The 21,438-nt window shown below is 35.7% G+C and overlaps 2 protein-coding genes across 8 annotated transcripts in view; one reads left to right on the top strand and one right to left on the bottom strand.

The window, feature by feature from the left end:
* fmnl2a (formin-like 2a) overlaps window positions 1–11,291 on the top strand; it is an 84,672-nt gene extending 73,381 nt beyond the window's left edge. For 2 of the 5 annotated variants that reach the window (XM_065273108.2, XM_065273109.2), the window contains exons 20-26: window positions 308–388; window positions 481–610; window positions 733–896; window positions 1,183–1,284; window positions 2,860–2,958; window positions 3,424–3,550; window positions 9,043–11,291. In XM_065273108.2, the coding sequence (XP_065129180.1) occupies window positions 308–388; window positions 481–610; window positions 733–896; window positions 1,183–1,284; window positions 2,860–2,958; window positions 3,424–3,550; window positions 9,043–9,152 (813 nt within the window). In that variant the 3' untranslated portion in view covers window positions 9,153–11,291. Of the gene's footprint in view, window positions 1–307; window positions 389–480; window positions 611–732; window positions 897–1,182; window positions 1,285–2,859; window positions 2,959–3,423; window positions 3,551–5,549; window positions 5,654–7,320; window positions 7,415–9,042 lie in introns of those variants that run through there. The other 3 variants (XM_065273111.2, XM_065273110.2, XM_065273112.2) reach the window with 3 other exon arrangements.
* Window positions 11,292–12,883: 1,592 nt separating this feature from the next.
* The window catches only part of prpf40a (PRP40 pre-mRNA processing factor 40 homolog A), a 30,190-nt gene continuing 21,635 nt past the window's right edge, over window positions 12,884–21,438 (bottom strand). For 2 of the 3 annotated variants that reach the window (XM_073811991.1, XM_073811990.1), the window contains 15 exons: window positions 20,039–20,103; window positions 19,759–19,923; window positions 19,157–19,265; window positions 18,743–18,893; window positions 18,502–18,635; window positions 17,934–18,048; window positions 16,751–16,842; window positions 16,545–16,661; window positions 15,657–15,794; window positions 15,445–15,540; window positions 15,216–15,302; window positions 14,923–15,016; window positions 14,656–14,717; window positions 13,520–13,657; window positions 12,884–13,280 (listed from right to left, as the gene is read on the bottom strand). In XM_073811991.1, coding sequence (XP_073668092.1) covers window positions 13,191–13,280; window positions 13,520–13,657; window positions 14,656–14,717; window positions 14,923–15,016; window positions 15,216–15,302; window positions 15,445–15,540; window positions 15,657–15,794; window positions 16,545–16,661; window positions 16,751–16,842; window positions 17,934–18,048; window positions 18,502–18,635; window positions 18,743–18,893; window positions 19,157–19,265; window positions 19,759–19,923; window positions 20,039–20,103 — 1,653 coding nt within the window. In that variant the 3' untranslated portion in view covers window positions 12,884–13,190. Of the gene's footprint in view, window positions 13,281–13,515; window positions 13,658–14,655; window positions 14,718–14,922; window positions 15,017–15,215; window positions 15,303–15,444; window positions 15,541–15,656; window positions 15,795–16,544; window positions 16,662–16,750; window positions 16,843–17,933; window positions 18,049–18,501; window positions 18,636–18,742; window positions 18,894–19,156; window positions 19,266–19,758; window positions 19,924–20,038; window positions 20,104–21,438 lie in introns of all 3 variants that reach the window. The other variant, XM_065273113.2, reaches the window with a different exon arrangement.

Raw genomic sequence — 21,438 nt, forward strand, 5'->3', positions numbered from 1 at the left:
TAACTGAAACTCACTGTGCAGGGGATGAGAATCATCATCTAAGATTGAGATGGCCATCCAACTGTTTGGTATACAGGGATGCCACTCCTGGTTTAGCAAATGACCAGACCATTTTACTATCTGGTCCAACAGATTTTTTGCCTTTAAAGATATATGACCATAGCCTAGAAATCTAGACGCACCCTAGCGGACGCAAAATATATTTTTATACATCTTGATGTAGGTCTGGCTAACCAGGCTAATATGACCATACCATTTATAGACTAAGCATGGTTTTACTAAGAGTATATCTCTCTCTCCCTCTCAGATTGTCTTGGCTCTGGGAAACTACATGAACAGCAGTAAAAGAGGAGCAGTGTACGGCTTTAAACTGCAGAGTTTAGACTTGGTAAAATTCACTTATTTTTACCTACTATTCTTATCACACAGCATTTGACTGTTGTGACAGTATTTAATTTGTTTTATACACGTGTTTTCCAGTTATTAGACACCAAATCAACAGACCGCAAGCTCACACTTCTGCACTATATTGCAAATGTAGTGAGGGAAAAATACCAGCAGGTGTCGCTCTTCTATAATGAGTTGCACTATGTTGAGAAAGCCGCAGCAGGTATGTACATTATTTTATTCACCATACGCAGATCTTATTTACTCACAGGTTTGATCTAAATTTGTTGATAAATATAATGAAAGTCAGACCATGACCATGATTTTTCTCTCCATATTCTTTAGTCTCTCTAGAGAATGTGTTATTAGATGTAAAGGAGCTGCAGAGAGGAATGGATTTGACCAAAAGAGAATACAGTATGCACGGCCACAACACGATGCTTAAAGATGTCATACAGCAAAACGAGAATAAACTGAAAAAACTTCAGGATGATGCCAAGATTGCTCAGGTGTGGTTAACACAGTGCACACATGACCCAAAACGTTTAAAATGTTTGACACGTTGATGCTTGAATGTGCAGTCCTGGTCAGAATACCAAAGGTGTGAACATTATACTTTTGTTCGTTTTTTAGTCACAGCTGTCCTCGCTCATATTTAATAAAGTTGCCAATAATTCTGATCACACCTTTTGTTCTTTTGTTCACACTGCTAGTTTGTATTTTCAAAAACACTAATTTTCTTGTTTTTCTTTTGATACGAATAAAGAATTAAACTTGTAATTTTCCTTTTTTAAGGACGCCTTTGATGAGGTGGTGAAATTCTTTGGAGAAAATTCAAAAACAACACCACCGTCTGTGTTCTTTCCAGTATTTGTGCGCTTTGTAAAGGCATACAGGGTAACTAACTGACCTCTCTTACTTCCTTGGCCATTAATATGAACTGTTATTAAACTGATCACAGATTTGAACAACATCCAAAACTAAGACCAGAGACTGTTTATAATGCAGCTTTTCCATTGCATAGTAATTTGGGTTTGGGTCAGGTCGGGTCAGCTCACCTCACTTTGGCTTGGTTAGCTTTTCCATCGAGTTTAGTTTGCACATTCCTATACATTCATTTATTTTTCAGTCCGCCACAAAATTAAAATTGGCCACCACAAATAGATGTTTGCAAATCGCGTTTATCACTTCCTCTGTCTCACATGGGAGTTTCTGTTCCAACACCCGTGGCGTCAGTCGAAGCACTCCGTTGAGCCTCATTGAAGTTGCATTTAAGCATATATAATGCTGACGTGCTCGTCGCGAATGTGCCACCACAAACTGCAAGTCCAGAAAAAAAAAACTGTTATGATGTCCCTGATTCTCAATCTGTTGATGTTTTTCATCGCTAAAAGGGAGTTACAGCAAAACATAGATGACAACAGGTTTACTTGAGACAGCAAAGGTAAAGCTAATCTTTAAGATTCTAGCGATGACGCTGGTAGTGACGATTGTCTCAGACCAATCAGTGATCTACAGTGTTTTCGCGTCACGTTTTGGTATCAGTTCGAGTCGCTTGGAACCCCAAGAAAGTCTTGCCGACTAGGGATGGGCATGATTAATCGACGATCGATAATTGATCGTTAAGAATTTTGTTGATGACCTTAATTTGTTATTGATTAATCTAATACTTTTTTTATCTAATGCAGGTTGCGTTGCCTAGCGTAGCGTGTGTCTTGAAGCAATTAAATGAATTTCACTGTGTGGCAGCAATTCAAAATTTTTCCACCGGGGTGCAATATTTGACACCATACTCCATTAGCTGTGATCTTCCATTTTGATTTCAAAAGAATAATCATGAAGAGGTCATGATTTTTTGGAACAAATGAGGTCTCTGTTTAAGAGTGCGCCTCGCAGCTGCAGGTTCCGCTGCTTTATAGCACCGCATATTCAAGCGCATATATCTTCCGTTTGTCTAACTAAATGTAGTTTAACTGTCTGTCACAAGTTGATCTTGTAATAAAGGTTTCATGGAGGAAAACACGCTGTATTTTTGTATTCAACATTTTTTAATTATAAAAGTTAAATAATTATTTTTTATTCTAAAATATTAATAATTAATCGATAGTCGATCGTTAATTCTCCCGACAATAGACAAAAAAAATTTAGTTGAATGCCCATCCCTATTGCCGACTAAAGAAAGAAAGAAAGAAAGAAAGAAAGACATAAACATCTTTAATGACATGGGGGTAAGTAAATAATTGTTTTTTTATGAAAGTGGAGTAATCCTTTAACATTTAGCCATTAAGCAGTGTCATGGGAGCATCACTTCAGCGGCTGTTAAAAATAGAAAAGTGTTGTTTATAATACAGTTAAGATTTTATAACAGCACTTTGAGGCCATTCTAAGGTTGGCCTAGAAAAGTGACTTGCTTTGAAGAGACTTTAGTGAGACCTGACCGATGGTCATTTTCTGTCTTTCTCTCTTTCTCAGCAAGCAGAGGAGGATAATGAACAGAAGAAGAGACAGGAGCAGATGATGATGGAGAAACTGATAGAGCAGGAGGCTTTGATGGAACAAGAGAATCAGAAGGTAAAGAGAAAGAAAGAGAAATTATAATTAGCTTTAGAAATCTTTGATGTGGGGTTTGGTGCACAGTAAATATTTGTGTCTGCACTTTTCAAAATGACCATCCAGCTAGTGTCAGATATAAAAATGTGCTTTTACATGTAAATAATAACATCATCCTATATAATGTTAAGAACTTTCTGTAAAAAGTTAAACTTGAAAATATTTAATATTGACTGAGTAAAGTCAAACATTACAATCAAAAATCATTTCAGATTATGAGACTTTAGCCTGGATTTGACAGGCAGGGTCACACTTACTTCAGTTTCCTGGTGCATTTATTAGCAACATAACTGCAACATAAATCATAAATCAACATAAACACCACCTGTAACAGAAATCTACCCTGTTTGGTGTGTGCTAAACCATGGCACATTCATTAAACATTAATAGTGTTGTGTTATCTTGTGTGTGTGTGTGTGTGTTCAGTCTCCTTCTCATAAGAATAAGCGGCAGCAGCAACAGGATTTGATCGCAGAGTTGAGGAAAAAGCAGGTGAAGGACAGTAGACATGTGTATGAGGGTAAAGATGGAGCCATTGAAGACATCATCACAGGTAAGACATACAGAGACTCAGACATATCAGTGTTGGTCCTACATTCAGTCTGCATGCAGAGGACTTTAAAACATTGAAACTTAGTGTGAGTCACTAACCAGATCTCTGTGACTGGTGGAAAGTTTCTGTCTGAAAGCTTTACCGCTTAATAACAATTTGCTGTGTTATTACTGGCTAAGATTGTATGTGTGCATGCTTTTACTGCTTACAGCTCTGAGCTGGAGATTAACAATATATCGTTTGATTTGTGTCATTTTAAAGGGGTCATTTATTTATGTTTATGAATATTTAGCCAAAAAAGCATGTCTTAACCCTGGAGAACCCAGGAACCCTTGTCTTAGGATTATTTAACATTTTCCAAATTTGACCCGTGGGTTCTCCAGGGATAAATCATTTGCTGCAATTGTAGCTGATAGGAGAGGCATCAGAGAGCGTGTGGTACAAGGCAGAGGATTGTTTTAACACGTAGCTGTTTATTTGGAATGCCTGAGGAACATATTATTCTTATGACATACAGGACTCTGCAAAAGTCTTAGGCCACAATGATACCATTAGATTTGTTGTTTTTGCAATTATAATTATTTTTTAGTCTCTTTATTAAAATACAACCAGAAAATACAGAAAATGTGTATGTAGTATTAAAAACAGTATAAACGTATAAGCATAAGTGTCAAGTATTTGAGGTAAACTCCCCTTCCACTTGAGCAATAGCATGAAACTGCAGGATCTCTTAAACCTAAATAAAATTAAATCCTAGTTTATATTCAAATTACTTCAGTCTCCTTAAAAAAGCTCAAGATGTGTTTAATGTCACACTAAATACTGACTGATGCCTTAAGAAGACATTTCTGAAAATGGTTTTGTTTTTAATTTTGTGTACATATTTCCTGTAGTGCTGTTTGTATCTTAATAAAAAGAGTGAAAAATAAAATATGAATGGACATTAAAACTTTGCTAAAACAACAAAGCTGGCGATGGTGGCCTAAGACTTTTGCACAGGACTGTATTTACTGATGTTCCCCATGATCGTTTTTTGAAACTCTACAGATTATCTAGATGACACATATATGACACAAGCAACTGTTTTCTAAAAAAGCTACACACTCCCATCTGGAGCACATGCCATGAAGCGGCCGGCTTCTCTTTGTGACGTAATCACACAAAGACGAGTGGCTTTTTCAAACTTTTTTTCTGGGAATACTGACCTGACAGCTTAAATTATAAATCATTCTTAACTGAAAAATGTTATGGATTGCAGCTTTTAAAAAGTAAAAAGCATTTGAATTTATTCCTGTTTAACCCTGGAGAACCCAAGAAGATTTTGGGTAGCAGCAATTAACAGCAACCAAATTTGACCCTGTGGGTTTTCCACGGTTAATGGCCTTTTTTCGTGGAAGATCTGGCAACAACAGCAAACACTCGTACCTCTGTAATTTTGTGCAAAAGCCCATACTAAAGACATTTTCCCCATCTAGGTATTTATTGTTCAGAAAGAGGAATTTCCATAATGCATGTTTTAATAGTCAACAACTAGTTAGTTCTGTACACACTACGCAGGGTTTCTGTAAATGCGTTTATCACTACCTGCATTATGCGGCAGTCCACTTGTAAATTACTGAAGTGTGTGTGTACAGAACAGGATTAAACTGAACGGTAAAATTCCGTTTCAATTTTTCTAAATGGAAAATCTGATTTTTAATGATATGACCCCTTTAAAAACATTTAACTATAATGATGAAAAATGTGAATATCTATATTCTGTACATCTATGCTTATCTCTACAGAATCATTCTGTAAATGAATTATACATTATGACTAACACTTTTAGGCTTTTATAATACTGATCGTTTATATAATAAGTTTATATAATACCTGTTAGTACGCTGTGATTGTAGTAGATATTCTGTTATGCTGTAGAAAGTGCTAACCATGTGCTTGTTGCTCTGGCAGTTAAACCCTGTGTTGTTTATGTGTGTGTGTGTGTTTTGTCTGGACGCAGTGCTGAAGACTGCCCCCTTTACCGCGCGCACGGCCAAACGGAGCTCGCGTTACTTCAACGAGGAGCTCCACTTCTAAAGCTTAGACTCTGTCTCTCTGTTGAAGGTCGCTGGATAAAAGCTGCTTTATTTCATTCTCTTTCACTTCAACTGTGTGTGTTTGTGTGTGTCTTTCACAATCCTTCTGGATGTGGGTCTCTGTATTGATGTGATGTCCTGGGCCCGCTCACATTTCTTTCTTTTACAGCCAAACTCCTGCATGAAGGGGAGTTTGGAGGGAATAATTTGTCACCAGTTTTATTTTGCATGGAGTGGATCATCAAGAATTACATGTAACACAAAACCACTGTAACAAAGGAAAGCATGATGTCACAAAAGCCAAACACATTTCTGTTGGGTCTGTGCATGGAGTATTCATTTAAACTTCTGTTTCACTTTCAAAGTTTTTTGCTTGTTGAGATCACCCTCTGCAGTTTGATTTGCAGATTGCAACAAAGACATAAATATGTGCAGGTTGCTGTAATCCTGTTGTTTTTTAAAAGTTTATATGCAAATGCAACTCTAGTTGTATACTGTAATGACTCATTTTCTTTAAATCTTTAACACCCTTAGATTTTTTTGTGTTTGGCATAATTTGTGACATTATGATTTCCTCATATGTTCTTCATGTCACTATGAGTATATGATGTCATTGATCATTTTGGTGGTATATGCAGTATGCTGGTTTTCTACATTTACTTACAGTACTGTCTTCTCCATCTTTGCTCTGATACGACCCATGTCACATGACTTCCTGTGTTTGCATGTTTAATCTGCTGCATGATGGTTTGCATTTTTAAGCATGTTTGGTACATTGCTTCCTTGACTAATAGCCTTGCATGCCGCAAATGACATGAATTGTTGCTTTAACTTTTAAGTTCAATGGGTAAATCTCATACAACCTTTTGACCTTATTGTCACAAGACCACAAAAAAATTGTTTTCCTAATGTGAAATACTGAAAATAATATTATAATTATTATGAAAATAATAATACTTATATTATTATATTATTTTATCTGTATATCAACTACAGTTCAGAGTACTTCTTAAATTAAACAAAATTATTAAATATTATAAATTTGAAGGCAAAGTCTAAAATTTATAAAAAAGGAAACTGGATAATAATATTCATTAAATCATGTTTATTAAAAACTTTCTCATTACTATAATGTGAAAAGGAAATAAATGTAAATATTAATTGTTTCATTATTGTGTTACTAAACTGTTTCTCACAGTAATAAAAAACAAGGCAGGTATTTGATTAATTTTCATAATTATAATGACACAATGCAAAAAATATTAAAAGTTTCCTTTAGTAGTCCTAAAAAAATGGTTTCATGAGATTTGCTCACATCATACCATTGTCTTTTATCACACAGTCTGCATATCTGCCTGAGCTTAACTTGTGTCTTCTGGGAGGTTTAACCGTTTCTCTGGTGACCTATTATTGGTTTTATTGTTTTAATTTGAAGTGATCATGCAGACATCAGTGTTTGCTTTCTTGTATCTGGACGCTGAAGTCATTGTGCAAAGCAGCTTGAGTTTTAGAGTCTATATTATTACCTTAGCGCAGTATCAGCAGTGCTTTTGCCATCAATAACACCCTACAGCTTCTACCTGTGACCTTTCACCTTTCTTCTTTGAGACCTGGGCAGCTTGGCTCGCCGTTCAGTGCCGTGGCCGGTCGGCTCTGCTCCAGTCTAACCTTCATTTTTGTTTCCTCTCCACTCAGCCTTAAAGAAGAATAATTTTACTAAATTTCCCAATGTGCACTCGAGGGTAAGGAACTCTTCCAGTAGTACCCCAGTGGATGTTACTCAGACCTGGCAAGCATCTCTCTTTATTTTTTATCCTTTACAATGTCTCCCTCCATCACATACCACTTTCTTTCTTTTGACACCGAATGACACAAGCAAGTCTTTTGTGTTCTTTTTCTCTATTTGTCTCTTTTTCTTTTAAACACACATCAAGGCTGTTGAAAACTGATGCTCAGGGTATTTCTCCAGGTATTTGGGTGCACCTGACTCAACTGATTTGATTGTAAATGAGTCCATCAGGTGCTGCTGTAACCTAGGACTACATTAGTCTCATGTTTAACTGACTTACACTTAGAGATATTTAAGTTTCATTTGTGCCATTTAGATACTCAATTTGGGCCTCAAAATTTATTTACACACTTAACTACACTACAAATAAATGTAAATCGCTTTGATATAGCACCAAACACAGCCCAGACGTCTAGTCTAAAACAAAACAAAATCTGAGCTGTAAGTAAAAATGTAAACATCTAACCATAGCATAAAAATAAATGAAATAAAATAAATCAATCAATACCAGTGGCGGCTCTCCGAGGGGCACTGATTCAAAATAAGTTTTCGGAGTGTAATGTGTGTGGTTCCTTTTTCCAAAATATGTGTTCTGCGCATGGAGAGATCCTGTGTGCATCACGTGTTTTGTCAAAATAAGTGCCTGCTGCACACGCGTCAAAACCGTTAATGATAAAAGAGACGCTCACGTTCACAAAATACACACAAGACACTCCCTTAATAGTAAAATTTGATTACGCATGAGATTATGTGAGTAACTGGCAAACGCGAGCTTCTCATTTAATTTTGCGAATTGAGGGAATTTTATTCAAAATTTGGCATTTCTTATGTGATACTTCAAAATGTAAATAAAATCGTGGTGATGGATACCTGGCTAATGTTGACATGATGGAATATCAGACATCTTCAAGTTATTTTGGCATTTATTTTAGCTAGGGTTACTCGTAGCCAAACTATATCGGATCTATACACTGTAAAAAATTCCTTATATTTTGAAGTTTAATTAACTTGAATTTACAATTTATTTAAATTACTGAGAAGTTATCAAAATCAAGTTAAATTAACTTAAGTTATTTTAACTTTATTTTTATTATAGCAATAATATAATTCTATAATAATATTTTTATTAATTATATATAATTTCTTTTTATGAATATCAAGTTCAGAAAGTTTAAATTAATTGTAATTTCAAATTAATTAAACTTCAAAATGTGCAACAAGGAATTTTTTACAGTACAGTTAAGATTGTAAAATGACGACATGCGATGCAACAGATATATTGTTTAGGTCAAATGAAGACATTTGGAATACATTCAGTTACACAACAAATACAACATATATCAGAAAAAACCTCTGATGAATTTTAATCTAATCTTATTAAAACAATACATTTAAAAATATTTATTTGGACCCAGGATACTGTAGATCTAGATAGTTACAACCTATATTGGATTCAGACATTTTTCGGACAGGTTTTTTTCCTTATTAGAAAACAAGCTTATATACATTAGGTCTGAACCTGAAATAAAATGTGAATCTCAAGCTGCCTTGCCCAATTGACTACAGCACGTCCAGAGTACTTTAACATATAGGACTGACGTCTCTTTATCTTCTTCCTCCTGTATCAGATCTTAGAAACCAGCCTTACAGGCGTGCTGATGCCGTCAGGAGGAGCGTTCGAAGACGATTCGATGATCAAAACTTGCGGCCAATTAATGATGCAGAGATGGTCATGTGATGAGGGAAGAGTGGATGTGATTGGATGAGCTTAGGGGAGTGGAATAGGAGCTTACTGCTCTTGATGGTGATGGATGGATGAAAACGACGGTGGGATGTGGATATTAGAGAAGCCAAGTGCCTCATTTTATCATCTGTCTGATCAGGTGTTGGATCTGATCGCACGACACGAGTTAACACTCATTGTGACGTTGTGTGATTGCAATTTTTTTTTACCACAAACTTGATCTTTCTTTTGTACACTACAGCTGATGATAATGAAGCGATTGTTTAAAATTATTCCAATACTATGTATCATGAACTTAAACGATGGCCTGTTACCTTCCAGTACATTTGCCATTTAAAACTACACACTCAACTAGTCTGTAGATTATCTCAACATTATTTTGATACATCATTTTACAGCGAAAAGCTAAAGACTGATGTATGACTTGCCATCGCAGAGCAGAACATGTTTAAAGCACTTTTATATATATTGACACAAGGGCTAATGTTATCCTGACGACCAATGGAGTTGCAGAAGCTGAATGTGAGAGCTTACTTGACCCGATAGTGTAGGGGGAAGGTAAGAAAAGGATATCTTTATATCACAGGTAACATGCTCTAGGTTTTTGAAGGACTTTTATATTTGACCAGACATTTAAGTCTGAATGAAAAATGTTACGCAAGCAAAACTGGATTTAGGGTTTGGCCTAAGCGTTATACACAAATTATACACACAAACCAAACTGGAAAAGCAAGAGCTTAAAATCTCAAACATTTCTGAACTCTTGTTTTATCATTTTTAAAAGTCCATTGCAGTGACAAATTTAAGGCAATTTAATGATGGTTCAGCGTGTACACTAATCCATGTACCATGAAAGTCTATAAGGCAAAGCACTCCACTGATATAAATGTTACAATTTACCCTGTTTATGTGTAGCAACAAGACTTAACTGTGTTAACACAAGAGTAGTGTGATAAAATTGCAGCAAAGTTATAGTTAATCTTCAGCTTGGCTATAATAACCATGTGAAGCTTATAAACCAGATCACTCACAATAGACTTTACAGGAACTGCATTAATACCAAAACTTCTTCTACATAGAAAGTTAATAGACTGAGCAATAATATTGTGTAAATTATCTTACTGAAAAGTGCTTTAACAAAAATGTGATCATATTTCTGCTTTTAATCCCTCCAATACACATGCCTAATAGATGTCTGTGTTATTGTTTTTGTTTGTTTGTTTGTTTGTTTGTTACTTTCTGCACTCTGAACATGCTGGGTCAAAAGAAATAATCCAGAAAATGTTTATATTTGACCCAACAATGGGTTAAAACAACCCAACATAGGTTAAATTACAACCTAACGGGCTGAGTTTGTCCATTTTTGACCCGACGCTGGGTTGAAAATAACCCAGCATTTTAGTGTATGGTTGTCTACAGTATGTCAGAGGATTGCCTGTCGTGTTAAAAAACCTCAACTGAACCCCCCAGCAAAAATTGCCACTGCATTAACTTTGCATAAAATACAACATATGACCACTAAATCCTCTGTGTCAACTTCATACAGTAAAGTCAGGGTCCTTAAAATTCAAATATCTGACTTTTTATATCAGATAATAAGAAATATGTCCTTCTGTGGAATATTTTATGATGGGTGAATGAAAGTCACAGATTTTCCTGTACAATATTGTCATTATATTTAAGATCAAACAAATACATTAAAAAAGCAAAAAAAAAAAAAAGTAAATGTACAGATATTTTACTACAAATTTGTCCTTTTTTAACTTTTTAATATTGTACATATTGTTTAAAAAACAAAACAATCTTACAGCGTTTGACATTTTGTATATTTAATAAAACTAAAACCATGAATATTGCCTTTATGCAGTATAGCATTTAGAGCATGCCGTATTGCCAAAAAACTACATTTTTACATTTCATTTCTCAACTAAAACATCTCATCAGATAGCTGCAATCTTACAGTTGTGAATGTTTTTTTTTGTTTGTTTACCTTTGTGCATTCCACTCATAAAAACTGGATTAAACTGTCAGGTTTTATATCTTAGGCATTAAATGCTTACTGCAGATTTGTTGTCTTAAATTAGATATGTGATTTCTCAATGTCCAAGTAAATAAACTATTTACACAACTATAGCACAAGGGATGTGTGTGTCTTGCACTGTTTATTGTATGCTGCATCAATATAAATGCCAATATGGGACACAAATTAAAATTGATGGGAGAGATTGTGTTACAGTGAGGTTTTATTTATCCCCAGGTGAGATCTGATCCAAACATTGTACAAAGAAGACATTCCACAATTATAAACAAATATATGAACCTGCAGCACTAATATCATCATGTTCTCTGTACACCAAACACCACACACAATTTATACAAAATGATCATTTTAAATATTTTGTTAAGAACTGTGTCTGGAACCTAACCTAACAAGTTATATGCTTTCTGGGTTGAGATTAGGTAATTGGATTATTTTTTTTTTTTTTTGCCGTCAGAAGCCCCCACGTTGATTTTCAAGTGGGGTTTTGCAGTTTGTCCATCTGAAATGAGAAAAAATAGCTGAATCTGGGCAGACAGCAAGTTCAGAATTCATCCAGCTGTTTCTGTCTTCGGTCACATCATCAATAAACATCAGTGATGCAATGCCACTGCAAGCCATGTATGTTCATCATATCATCATACTGCATTCGCTGTGTTTTACAAATTATGTTGTATGCTTTAGATCGTGAGCTGTTTCAAGCCTTCTCCATAATTAATTTTCCCATCAGTCTGGTAAAGTTTGAGAACTGGGACAGAAACTGCTGTATTTTGGTAAAGTGTAATCTGGCTTGTCTTGGTATATGACTGGTTTGCACCTTGTGGTGAATCCTCTGTATTTGCTCTCGGGAAATTTTCACTTGACAATGTTGTAAAAGTGTTTTCTTTAACACAGAGAAGTGTTGTCTTCTGTGGACGTTTAGGCATTTTTATGTTCACCAGTGTTTTCTTTATTCTCAGACGGCACAGTAATTGTTGCTCTGGCCTTTGCCTGTTTCACTCACACCGATACCTCCCCTTTGATCACATGATGTGGATTCACAGCAACAGCTTTTTAATGCAAATGTCACACTTAGAATCCACCTTTACCTGCTTATTTAATAAAGAAATAATGTAGGAATAACCCAAACATGTACATGAAATTGAGTCTACTTTCCAATTAATTTGGCACCTTGAAACATGGTGAACTAAATATTCAAGAACTGTAATTTATAAACCTTTCAACCAGTTTGCATGTAAATTTCCTTAAACTAAAGATAACTGGAATATGTTTTGGTAAACAGCTAAAAAAACAGAGATCTACCGTTTATAATTGTACTACTCTAAGATTCAATTTTTGTAATATTTTTGTAAATAATTGATCAAAAAGATAAATGATGCAGATTTATTTCCATAGCCTTCTTTCATAAATCTTCTAAAAGTGTCAGTACGGTAATCCTGACCAGGACTATAGGGCAAAATTTCATTTTTTTGGGTGAATGTTGTTTAAGTTGAGTGGTTTGAATGTTTTGTCAATATGTGCATTAGCTGTAGTTCAAATAAATTAAACAGAAATAGGAAAATGTTTATTTATTTGTCAAAATGAAAGTTTAAAACAACTTTTTTTCTTCATACTAGTAAGATCGTAAAAGCCATTTTTGAAAACACCTTTGCCAATGAATTTGAAGTTTGAACAATAATAATAGTCGTCTTTTTGCATCCTGTTTATTTTTTAGCAAATTTTCAAGTTAACTAGCAACAAATGTACAACTATCTAAAAAAGGTTCTGCAGTTAAAGGCAAAGTAATACTTGCAACCTCTGAAAATAATCTTACAAAAATTCAGCTGATGTTCAAACAATACTGCCTTACAGACAGAATACAGGACAGTCAATGATTCACAGCCAAAATTCCATCACTCAGATCCTCGTCAATATGCTGTTAGCACATTCCAAAGGGATGCAATACACATTACAGGAATGCATAAGAAAAAGAGAGAGAGAGATGTACAGTAAGACTACGGTGCGTCCAGCTGTTCTAAAAGGGTACGTCTCCTCTTTTCTAGCTCTCCTTCACTTAGTTCACTGCCGGACGTATCCCATCCTCCCTGAAGAGACACAAAGAGATCTGATCAGCTCAGTATACATTGTCATCTACAGTAATTGTTATGGCTACTAATAAAATATATAGACACGTAAAAATAAATAAATAACACAGCAAATGAGTGGTACGATTTCGCTTTAATTCACAGATATGCAGTGGCCATACAGGAAAATAAGGCTGCCAGAGTTAGCAAAATGTGTGCAAATAGTGCCATTAACCACATGTAATACTACAAACACTTGCCTCCTCTTTTGTGCTCTTTCTTTTGGGAGATTTCTGTTTGGATTCTCCACGCGTCTTCCCTCTAGATTTGTCATTTTCTTTATCCTTCTCTTTTTCTCGTCCCTTTCGTTCTTTATCTCCATCAGACTCTGGAGAGGCCTGCAGGATGAAGGGATTCAAAAAGACTTCAATTTTACTAACACCTCGCAAAATCTCTCCCGTTACCAAACTGTAAAGAAAATTTATTTTGCACTGATTTAGTCCATGAAAATTTTTCTGACATTACTATCTCCCCCATATCATCCAAATCCCTGCTTAATTTCTGCTGTAAATTTGTTTTTTAATCTGCATCTATAGGAACATTTGAAATATGAATGACTTCTGTGTGGAACTGCTTGTTCATCCTATTCAACCGAAGCTGCAGCAGATTAAACCCTTACATGATTGTAGTTTACATGATTTTATCTTTCCATGTTTTTGCTCAAGAATGACAGTAGCTGTATCATTTCTATTGTAAAGAATTGGACAAATACTAAAGATATAAAAGGTTTAAAACGTTGTTTGGCTAAAAGTGAATCTAAATTTTCTCAATCTAAAGTGAAAGTAACACAAGCAAGTCCGCTAGAGCCCTCAGCAGGCATTTGTTATATTACATAATGCTGGTTTTTAACACATAGGCTACATATTACTGTAATGTGTTAACTTATTTTGATACTTTATTTGAACCAATTATATTGCATCGTCATTATGGTGTCATTTTTAAGGTTACTGTTCACTTGGGTCTATTTTTATTACCAAAAAAATATCAAAATTACTTCACAATCAATTAGCAAAATATTTTTTTAGGGGCAGTCGTTGATGATAAAGTGATTTCAGTTTGCCATTCATATTTTTTATCATTGAGGTTTTCTTAAAAAGTGTAAAAATCTCATCTCGTTCTCGTGAACCCAGTCTTTTCCCACCCCTATTAAATATAATATATAACGGGCACTCTATTGTTACTTCCACCCAAAAGACACCCATTCCTAAATGCCTTACCACTACCGTTTTTAAATCCGTCTGGGTCCTGGGGTTTCCACAGAATTGCAGACCTTGAACTCTAAGCATGAATACCAAGAGCTGAAAAAAATCTTAATTTGAGGTCCTACTGTACTCACAGATTTGTGTCGTCTTTTCTTTCCCTTCTTCTTGTGCTTCTTAGATTTCTTGTAACTTCTCTCTATAAAGATACATATTTAAAACACATGATGAGTGATGTTAAAAATCATGATGTAATATGTTTTAATGGGTTGTGTAAGACACGAGATGGGTTGTGTAAGACATTGATGTGAAATGCTCTTTTTGTTAAAATACCAAGCAAACAAGAATGCAACCCGTGTAAAATAATAATAGCAACAATGATAGTTATCAGAAACAACACTAACCAGATTCTCCAGAGGACGAGTGCTCAGATGGAGATTTAGATGTTGAACGTTTCTTCTTCTTGGAGTGGTACTCGTCATCCTCAGACTCCGAACCCTTCCAGAGCAACACATAGATGAGAGATGTTAGAGGGTTGTACATGTGTCAAATAATGACAAATAATAATAATAATAATAATAATAATAAACAAATCATAATTACATAATTAAATAAAAGTACTTATTAATTATTAATAATAATAATCAAATAATATTATTAAATGTGTCAAATACAGAGAACATGATACTTTACTCACCGATCGAGATCTGGAGCGTTTTCTGTGGTGTTTCTTGGATTTCTTTGAGTGTTTTTTAGTTTTAGAATGATGATGTTGACACTCGTGCTGTGCAGAGAGATAAGACACAGTTAAGAACACTACACTATCCAAGAGGAAGAACTATCATCTACAGCCATACATTTGAAAATTGGCCTTCATTGCCCCCTTGTCATTTCTTTAGTCCAGAGCTTTGTAAATAACTTCATACCTCTAGAACATGCATGAAGTCTTTAAATATCCTCTTCCTCTCGGACTCCAGTGTGACATCCTCAAACGCAGGCTCCTTCAGGAACCGCTCTCGTACCTGTCACACACACACACAAAAAACAATGCATCAAATATATTAATAAGATCAGGAGTCAGACCAAGTAAAATCGCAAAATAATGTCATGTTGTTTTATAATTATTGATGTGCCATACTCCTTCCCACGTGGTTTCCGGCTCCAGAGGGGGTGTGGCCTGTTTCAGCATGCTCTTAAACGCCGCCTCTTTCCTCTTCATCTTTCTTGCCTCCTCTTTTTCTCTCTCCCTCTCCCGTGCTTCTGCCTTCTCAAGTAACTATAATACATAAATTAGATTAAAAAAATAAATAAAAAAGGTAAATGCTACTTTTTAGGCAGTATCATAACCATCATTGAACCTTCTTAATTGACTTTTTTGAAATGTTTATATAGCACGAATGGTACAACACAGGAGACTCAAATCATAAGCAAAACACTATATATATCCTAGGTAAAAATTAGGGATGCACCGATACCACTTTTTTGGAATACGAGTACGAGTACTTGCATTTCAGTACTTGCCGATACCGATACAGAGTACTTAATTAAAAAACATGATTTAAATTTACAGGTAACCGCTTTAGTCATATATTTTAACAAAAAAACAAAGGACTAGTTTTCCAGTTTGTTGTAAACTCTGCCTCTTTGGACAACACAAGGCATTAACCCCTTACACGCTGCTCAAACATAGACATTTCTCAGACAGTGGTATCGATTCCAGGTATCGGGGGACTTTTAACGAGTACTTTAGAAAATGTGGTATCGAGGCCGATACCCGATACCAGTATCGGTGCATCCCTAGTAAAAATCATAACACCAAATAGTGAACAAATGGTATGAACATAAGACCACTTAACACTAAACAGTTCTCCTGAATCCAATTTCGCATTAGATTTTTTTGTAGACATTTACTTCTAGAATAATGATGCTATTTAATCTGTTATTTATACAAGCCAAGTTATAGAACATAACAATCGTAAAGACACAATAAATAAACATTTTTAGGTTGTTAAATTATCCTGCTTACGCTGTTGAATGCCAGTTTGATGTTTCCTGCATCCAGTGTGGTAGCACGTTTATCAGAGCTGATCACTGAGCCGAAATCTTCAAAGCTTGTGTTGATCTCCACCAAAAAGCCTTTATCCTGTTCACAGACACAAACACACTTTCTTCATGAAGTGCCGGAGATCACAGATCTGATAGACACTGATCACAACACTCTGATCCACTCACCTTTAGGATGTCTTTAATAATTCTCTTCTCATCATGGTACCGAGCTTTCAGATCCTCCACGTAAAATTTAAATAAGTCCAGAGGGGTGGAACCTGAAAACAAACAACAGTAATCTTATAAATGCATGCACATTTGTAACACTACTATCTGTATACTTTCTTCTTCCACATACACCAGAATATTCAGCAAAAGCAATATCAAATGCAATATTCCATGCAAGAGTGATATGGGCCTTTCACACTATTGATGATAAAAATGAATAGTTATAAATTAAAGAAATAACAGGAGTTCACAACACAACTATAATGATAAAGATACAAGGAACGATATTGTTGTAAATGATTTGCGCAAACACTGTGGCACGCGAAAAAATTAATGTAATGTTTATCGCTATCAGTGCTGTAGAAGCAAATTGTTACAGTTAACATTAATATTATTGTTAAAATGTGAATGGCCCTTTATGCTAGACGCTAAAGCTTGATTTACAGTTTTCGGTAGGACAAGGACTCTACACCGTAAGTTTAGTTTTTTATTCATACTTCTGCGTCGTTGTTTGCATCAATGTACACATGCAGATGGCTAGTACACTTTTGGAGAGGTACACGGAATCATAGGAGTCTATGCGTACAACTGACGCAGAAGTATAAATTGGACTTAAGGTGTCTAAAGGCTGCTTCATTCCGATTTAGCAATTGGCAACAAATGCAAACATACTTATTTAACATGAACAAGTTTTTCTGTGTTTGCTGACATTCACCAGATCAGTGTGAAAAGCATTAAGGTGTTCAAGGTGTTTGCTACAGCATTGCAAAGGGCCCAACACATCAATATTCTTTAATGTCCATAGAAATGGCTTTGGTCTCCTTTTCAATGCAAATTTATGAGATCGTTTTGAATTATTTTATTATCCATCATGTGCAAATTGTTCAAAAGTAAAATCAAACCTCTCCTAAACAACCACATCATCTGAGGATCATTCATGTAAACACGCCGCAGAGAGAGAGAGGCTTTGTTCAAATCCTAATGCGCGCAGATTTTACAGCTAGAATCGTTTTCATGTTTGTTAATGATATGAGTTTGTGGAGTTCACAGACAGTACTATTCAGATAGAGATATGCTTAGAAATGAGGACAAGGCCCTTTCACATGTATTATTCATTCATTAGCATCATAGAGTGTCTGACCTGGCTGGCCCAACATGTTATTGAAGCGGATATCAGCGCTGACAGTCGGGTACATCTCCATCCAGGCTGACATGGAGTGCAGCTGCCCGTGATCATGAAGCTCATCCAAAAATTTCTGAACACACGCACACACAAAATGTCAAATGCAATGTTGCTTTCCACAAAAGCTGTAAACTTCATTGTCCCATTTTCTTTTAATAGCATCAAAGGCACAAATCCCACGCGTCGTGGTGTATGCCTGATAAACTATTATGTGAAATTAAATTAATGTGGCATGAAAAGTAGCATTGTTCTGTATTAATTGAAAAGCACAATTAAAAGTCAATTCAATCTTATTTAGTTGATTACACAATAACAACAATACCTAAAAGGCACTGTTTGGACAAACATTCAGTTTACCAACCCACACACTGACCTGCAGCAGCCTAAACTAATACAAGTATCATCTATTATCACAACCATTAGCTGACATTCCAGCATCAAGTTTCAATTAATCAAGCTAAGAGCTTTATAGACGTACATGTGGATAAAACAGGGTTAAGTCACTTGTGTGCGTGTGTGTAGTCACCTGGAAAGCTTCTCTGTTCTTGCGCTGTCTGCGTCGTTCTCGCAGTAAAGTTTTCTGTTTCTCGTCTTCCTCCTCTTTCTCAAGAGCACGGATGTGTTCCTCAAAACAGATCAGGGCATCCTCCTTATCCATGTCTAACACGCACACAAAGAGAGGAAGATTAAAGCTTTTCCCATATCAAACACACAAATGAGGTTAAAAGCGTGATGATCATGGCACTGCAGTGGGCTTGTGTTCGTACTCTGTAGCTCCTCATCCTCAGCAAAAGTGGGGTTGTCTAGTAGGTACTGCTGAGCCTCAGACCAGGTGGTTCTGTACGTGACATTGGCCATATTGTCTAATATGTTCTTAAGTGCCTCCCAGTTCCTCTTTCTTAACTGCTTGGCTTGTTCCTGAAACACAAAACATTGAGGTCAGGTGTTGTGACATACGATTATATATCTTAGGACAACTGGATTTTCTCACCCCATTTACCTTCATCAATATGCAAAAAATGTCATTCACATTACTGAAATTATATATTTACAACACATCATGGTTTTATTTGAATACAATAGTCTATTTACAATTATCCTATTGTTGTCTTTAATTAGACATGGATTATTGCTTTTAATATACATTTTCAACAAGAGCAGTGATGAAAAGGAATACAAACCTTTTCTTTCTTGGCCAGATAAAAAAGCACGTCCTCATAGATCTCCAGTCTGTCTCTCTCTGGGACACATGACCACACCTCCTGGTCATTAAACATCTGCTCCGCTTTTCTGTTAAAGATACAAATAAACTCCTACATTTAGCTAAAAACACTAAAAAGACTTTATCATCAGGTCTGAAAACTCATAAATATCCAAAAAAGTCAGAAACCAAACACGGCTGCAATTCATGAATTGGGAAGAAGGGGGCAGTGATGTTACAGCAGATCAACATAATCCAACTTCATTTATTAAAAAGACTAATGTATCACTGAGACCTTGAGCAGACTCACGAAAACAACACTGCTACTTAAAAACAGATTAATGATGTGATTTAACAAGACCATTTAATTTAATGACATCATCAAAACCTCAATGCCATAACAACACAAATGTGATTTTAATCTTCTAAAAATTTGGGGCAAAAGAATAAGAATAAACCAATTCATAACGTAACCTTCCCTCCAAACAAACGACATATCCTAACCACCCCCTTAAAATCTGTTTTGGATAGGCACAAAATCTTGTGGTGGTTCTAATGGTCCAAATCTCAAGGTTTACTCACTTGTATCTGGTGGTTGATGTCATTTTCTCATGGTTCTCAAGGAAGCGCTGGAAGGTCTCTTTAGACTCCTTGTATTTGATTCTGGCTTCTTCTTTCTCCTCTTTCTCTGTCTGGACTTTATAAGCATTAAATGCCTGTTTCTTTTCACTTAGCTTGGGCAGAGCACTGGACACAAACAGAAAACGCAAGGGAAGATTTGCGTGATGAAGCACAGCAGGAATGTGTTTAACTTAATTTAACTGCAGGATTTACACACTACTGCGTCAATAATGTAGTATACCTGTAACGAGGGTCATTAATGATGAGCTTCATTGCCTGCTCCCATGATGCATTGGAGGAAACACCCTAGAGTTGAATAAATGGTGACAAAAGTCAAAACAAACATTATTCAAGAGCAAAAAATAATCAGACTAGGAAAAAAAAGTACAATTTTCCACATTTAGGGCGCACTCATATTATACACAACCAAACCGAAAAGGTGCCCGAGTGCGATTTTACCCCCTCCATACTCCCCCAGACACGCACGCACGCACACAGTACTTTTATCAATGGAGCACACTTTCATCATTAGGATGCGAAGACAACAGGAAGTAAAGCGCTCTATAAACACTGGAGCCCATTGTGATAAGCAAGATAATGTGAGTGCGCCAGATTTAAGCCAGTCCATCAAAATAATTCTTCATAAGTGATTTTGTCATTATTTGATTGTGGTTACCCAATTATTATATGAAGGTCTAATAATGTATGCCAAAATAATTTAACCATAGCCTGAAGGCAAAATTATCTGTACAGTTGTGCGAGTCAAAGAGAGATAGAGAGATGAAGGATCTTAGGGCTCTATCTTACACCCGGCGCAATGCAGCGCAATGCAAGTGTCTTTTGCTAGTTTCCACCCTGCGCAATTATCATTTTCACATTTAGCGCCACATTGTTTAAATAGCAAATGCATTTGCGCCCAATTTTGCGCCTGTGGGCGTTATGGTCTGAAAACGAGGTGTGTTCAGGCACATTGTTGGCGCGTTGCTATTTTGAGGCAACTAAAATAGAGTACACCATTGACCAACAAAAACCTGCTCTAAAGTCTAAAGTCAATGGCGCAATATGTTTTTTGTTATTTAAAGAGCGCATTAGTAATATGCGCATATAAACGGGATGACAACGCGGGTTTGCTTATCACATACATGAATGCGCAGCAGCACAAAAAAACGCTTTTAAATATGAAAGATTAAAGGATTGAATGTAAATGAAGACTAATTATGAGACGTTAGAAGACACAGAGCGCTGCTTCACCTGCAGCCTGGTAAGTAAATAAATGCTTTTCTTTAAACAAATGCATCTATTTTTAAATGTTTTAAGTAATGCTTAAAAAAAAACTGACGCTGTCCAAGTGCTGAAACGGCTCTCCGCACGTTATCTCCTGTTTGTTACAAATAAAGTATTTTTAGAGTACAAACCTTTTCTTGCATACTTGTAAAAAATGTTTTGATGATATTGGATAGCCATACATTTAAAGCAATTAAAAGCCTGCTTTTTTACTTCCATGACTAAAAGAAAACGGGTTTTTAAGGATTTAATAAAAAAATAACAATTTCAATACAAGTGAAAAACAACACAATTATTTAACATTAATCTTAAACTGGGGATCTTCTTCCTCCGCTTAGTTTTTCAGTTTACAAAGTC

The sequence above is a fragment of the Paramisgurnus dabryanus genome, chromosome 15 (assembly GCF_030506205.2).
Source record: "Paramisgurnus dabryanus chromosome 15, PD_genome_1.1, whole genome shotgun sequence".
Taxonomy (NCBI): Eukaryota; Metazoa; Chordata; class Actinopteri; order Cypriniformes; family Cobitidae; genus Paramisgurnus; species Paramisgurnus dabryanus.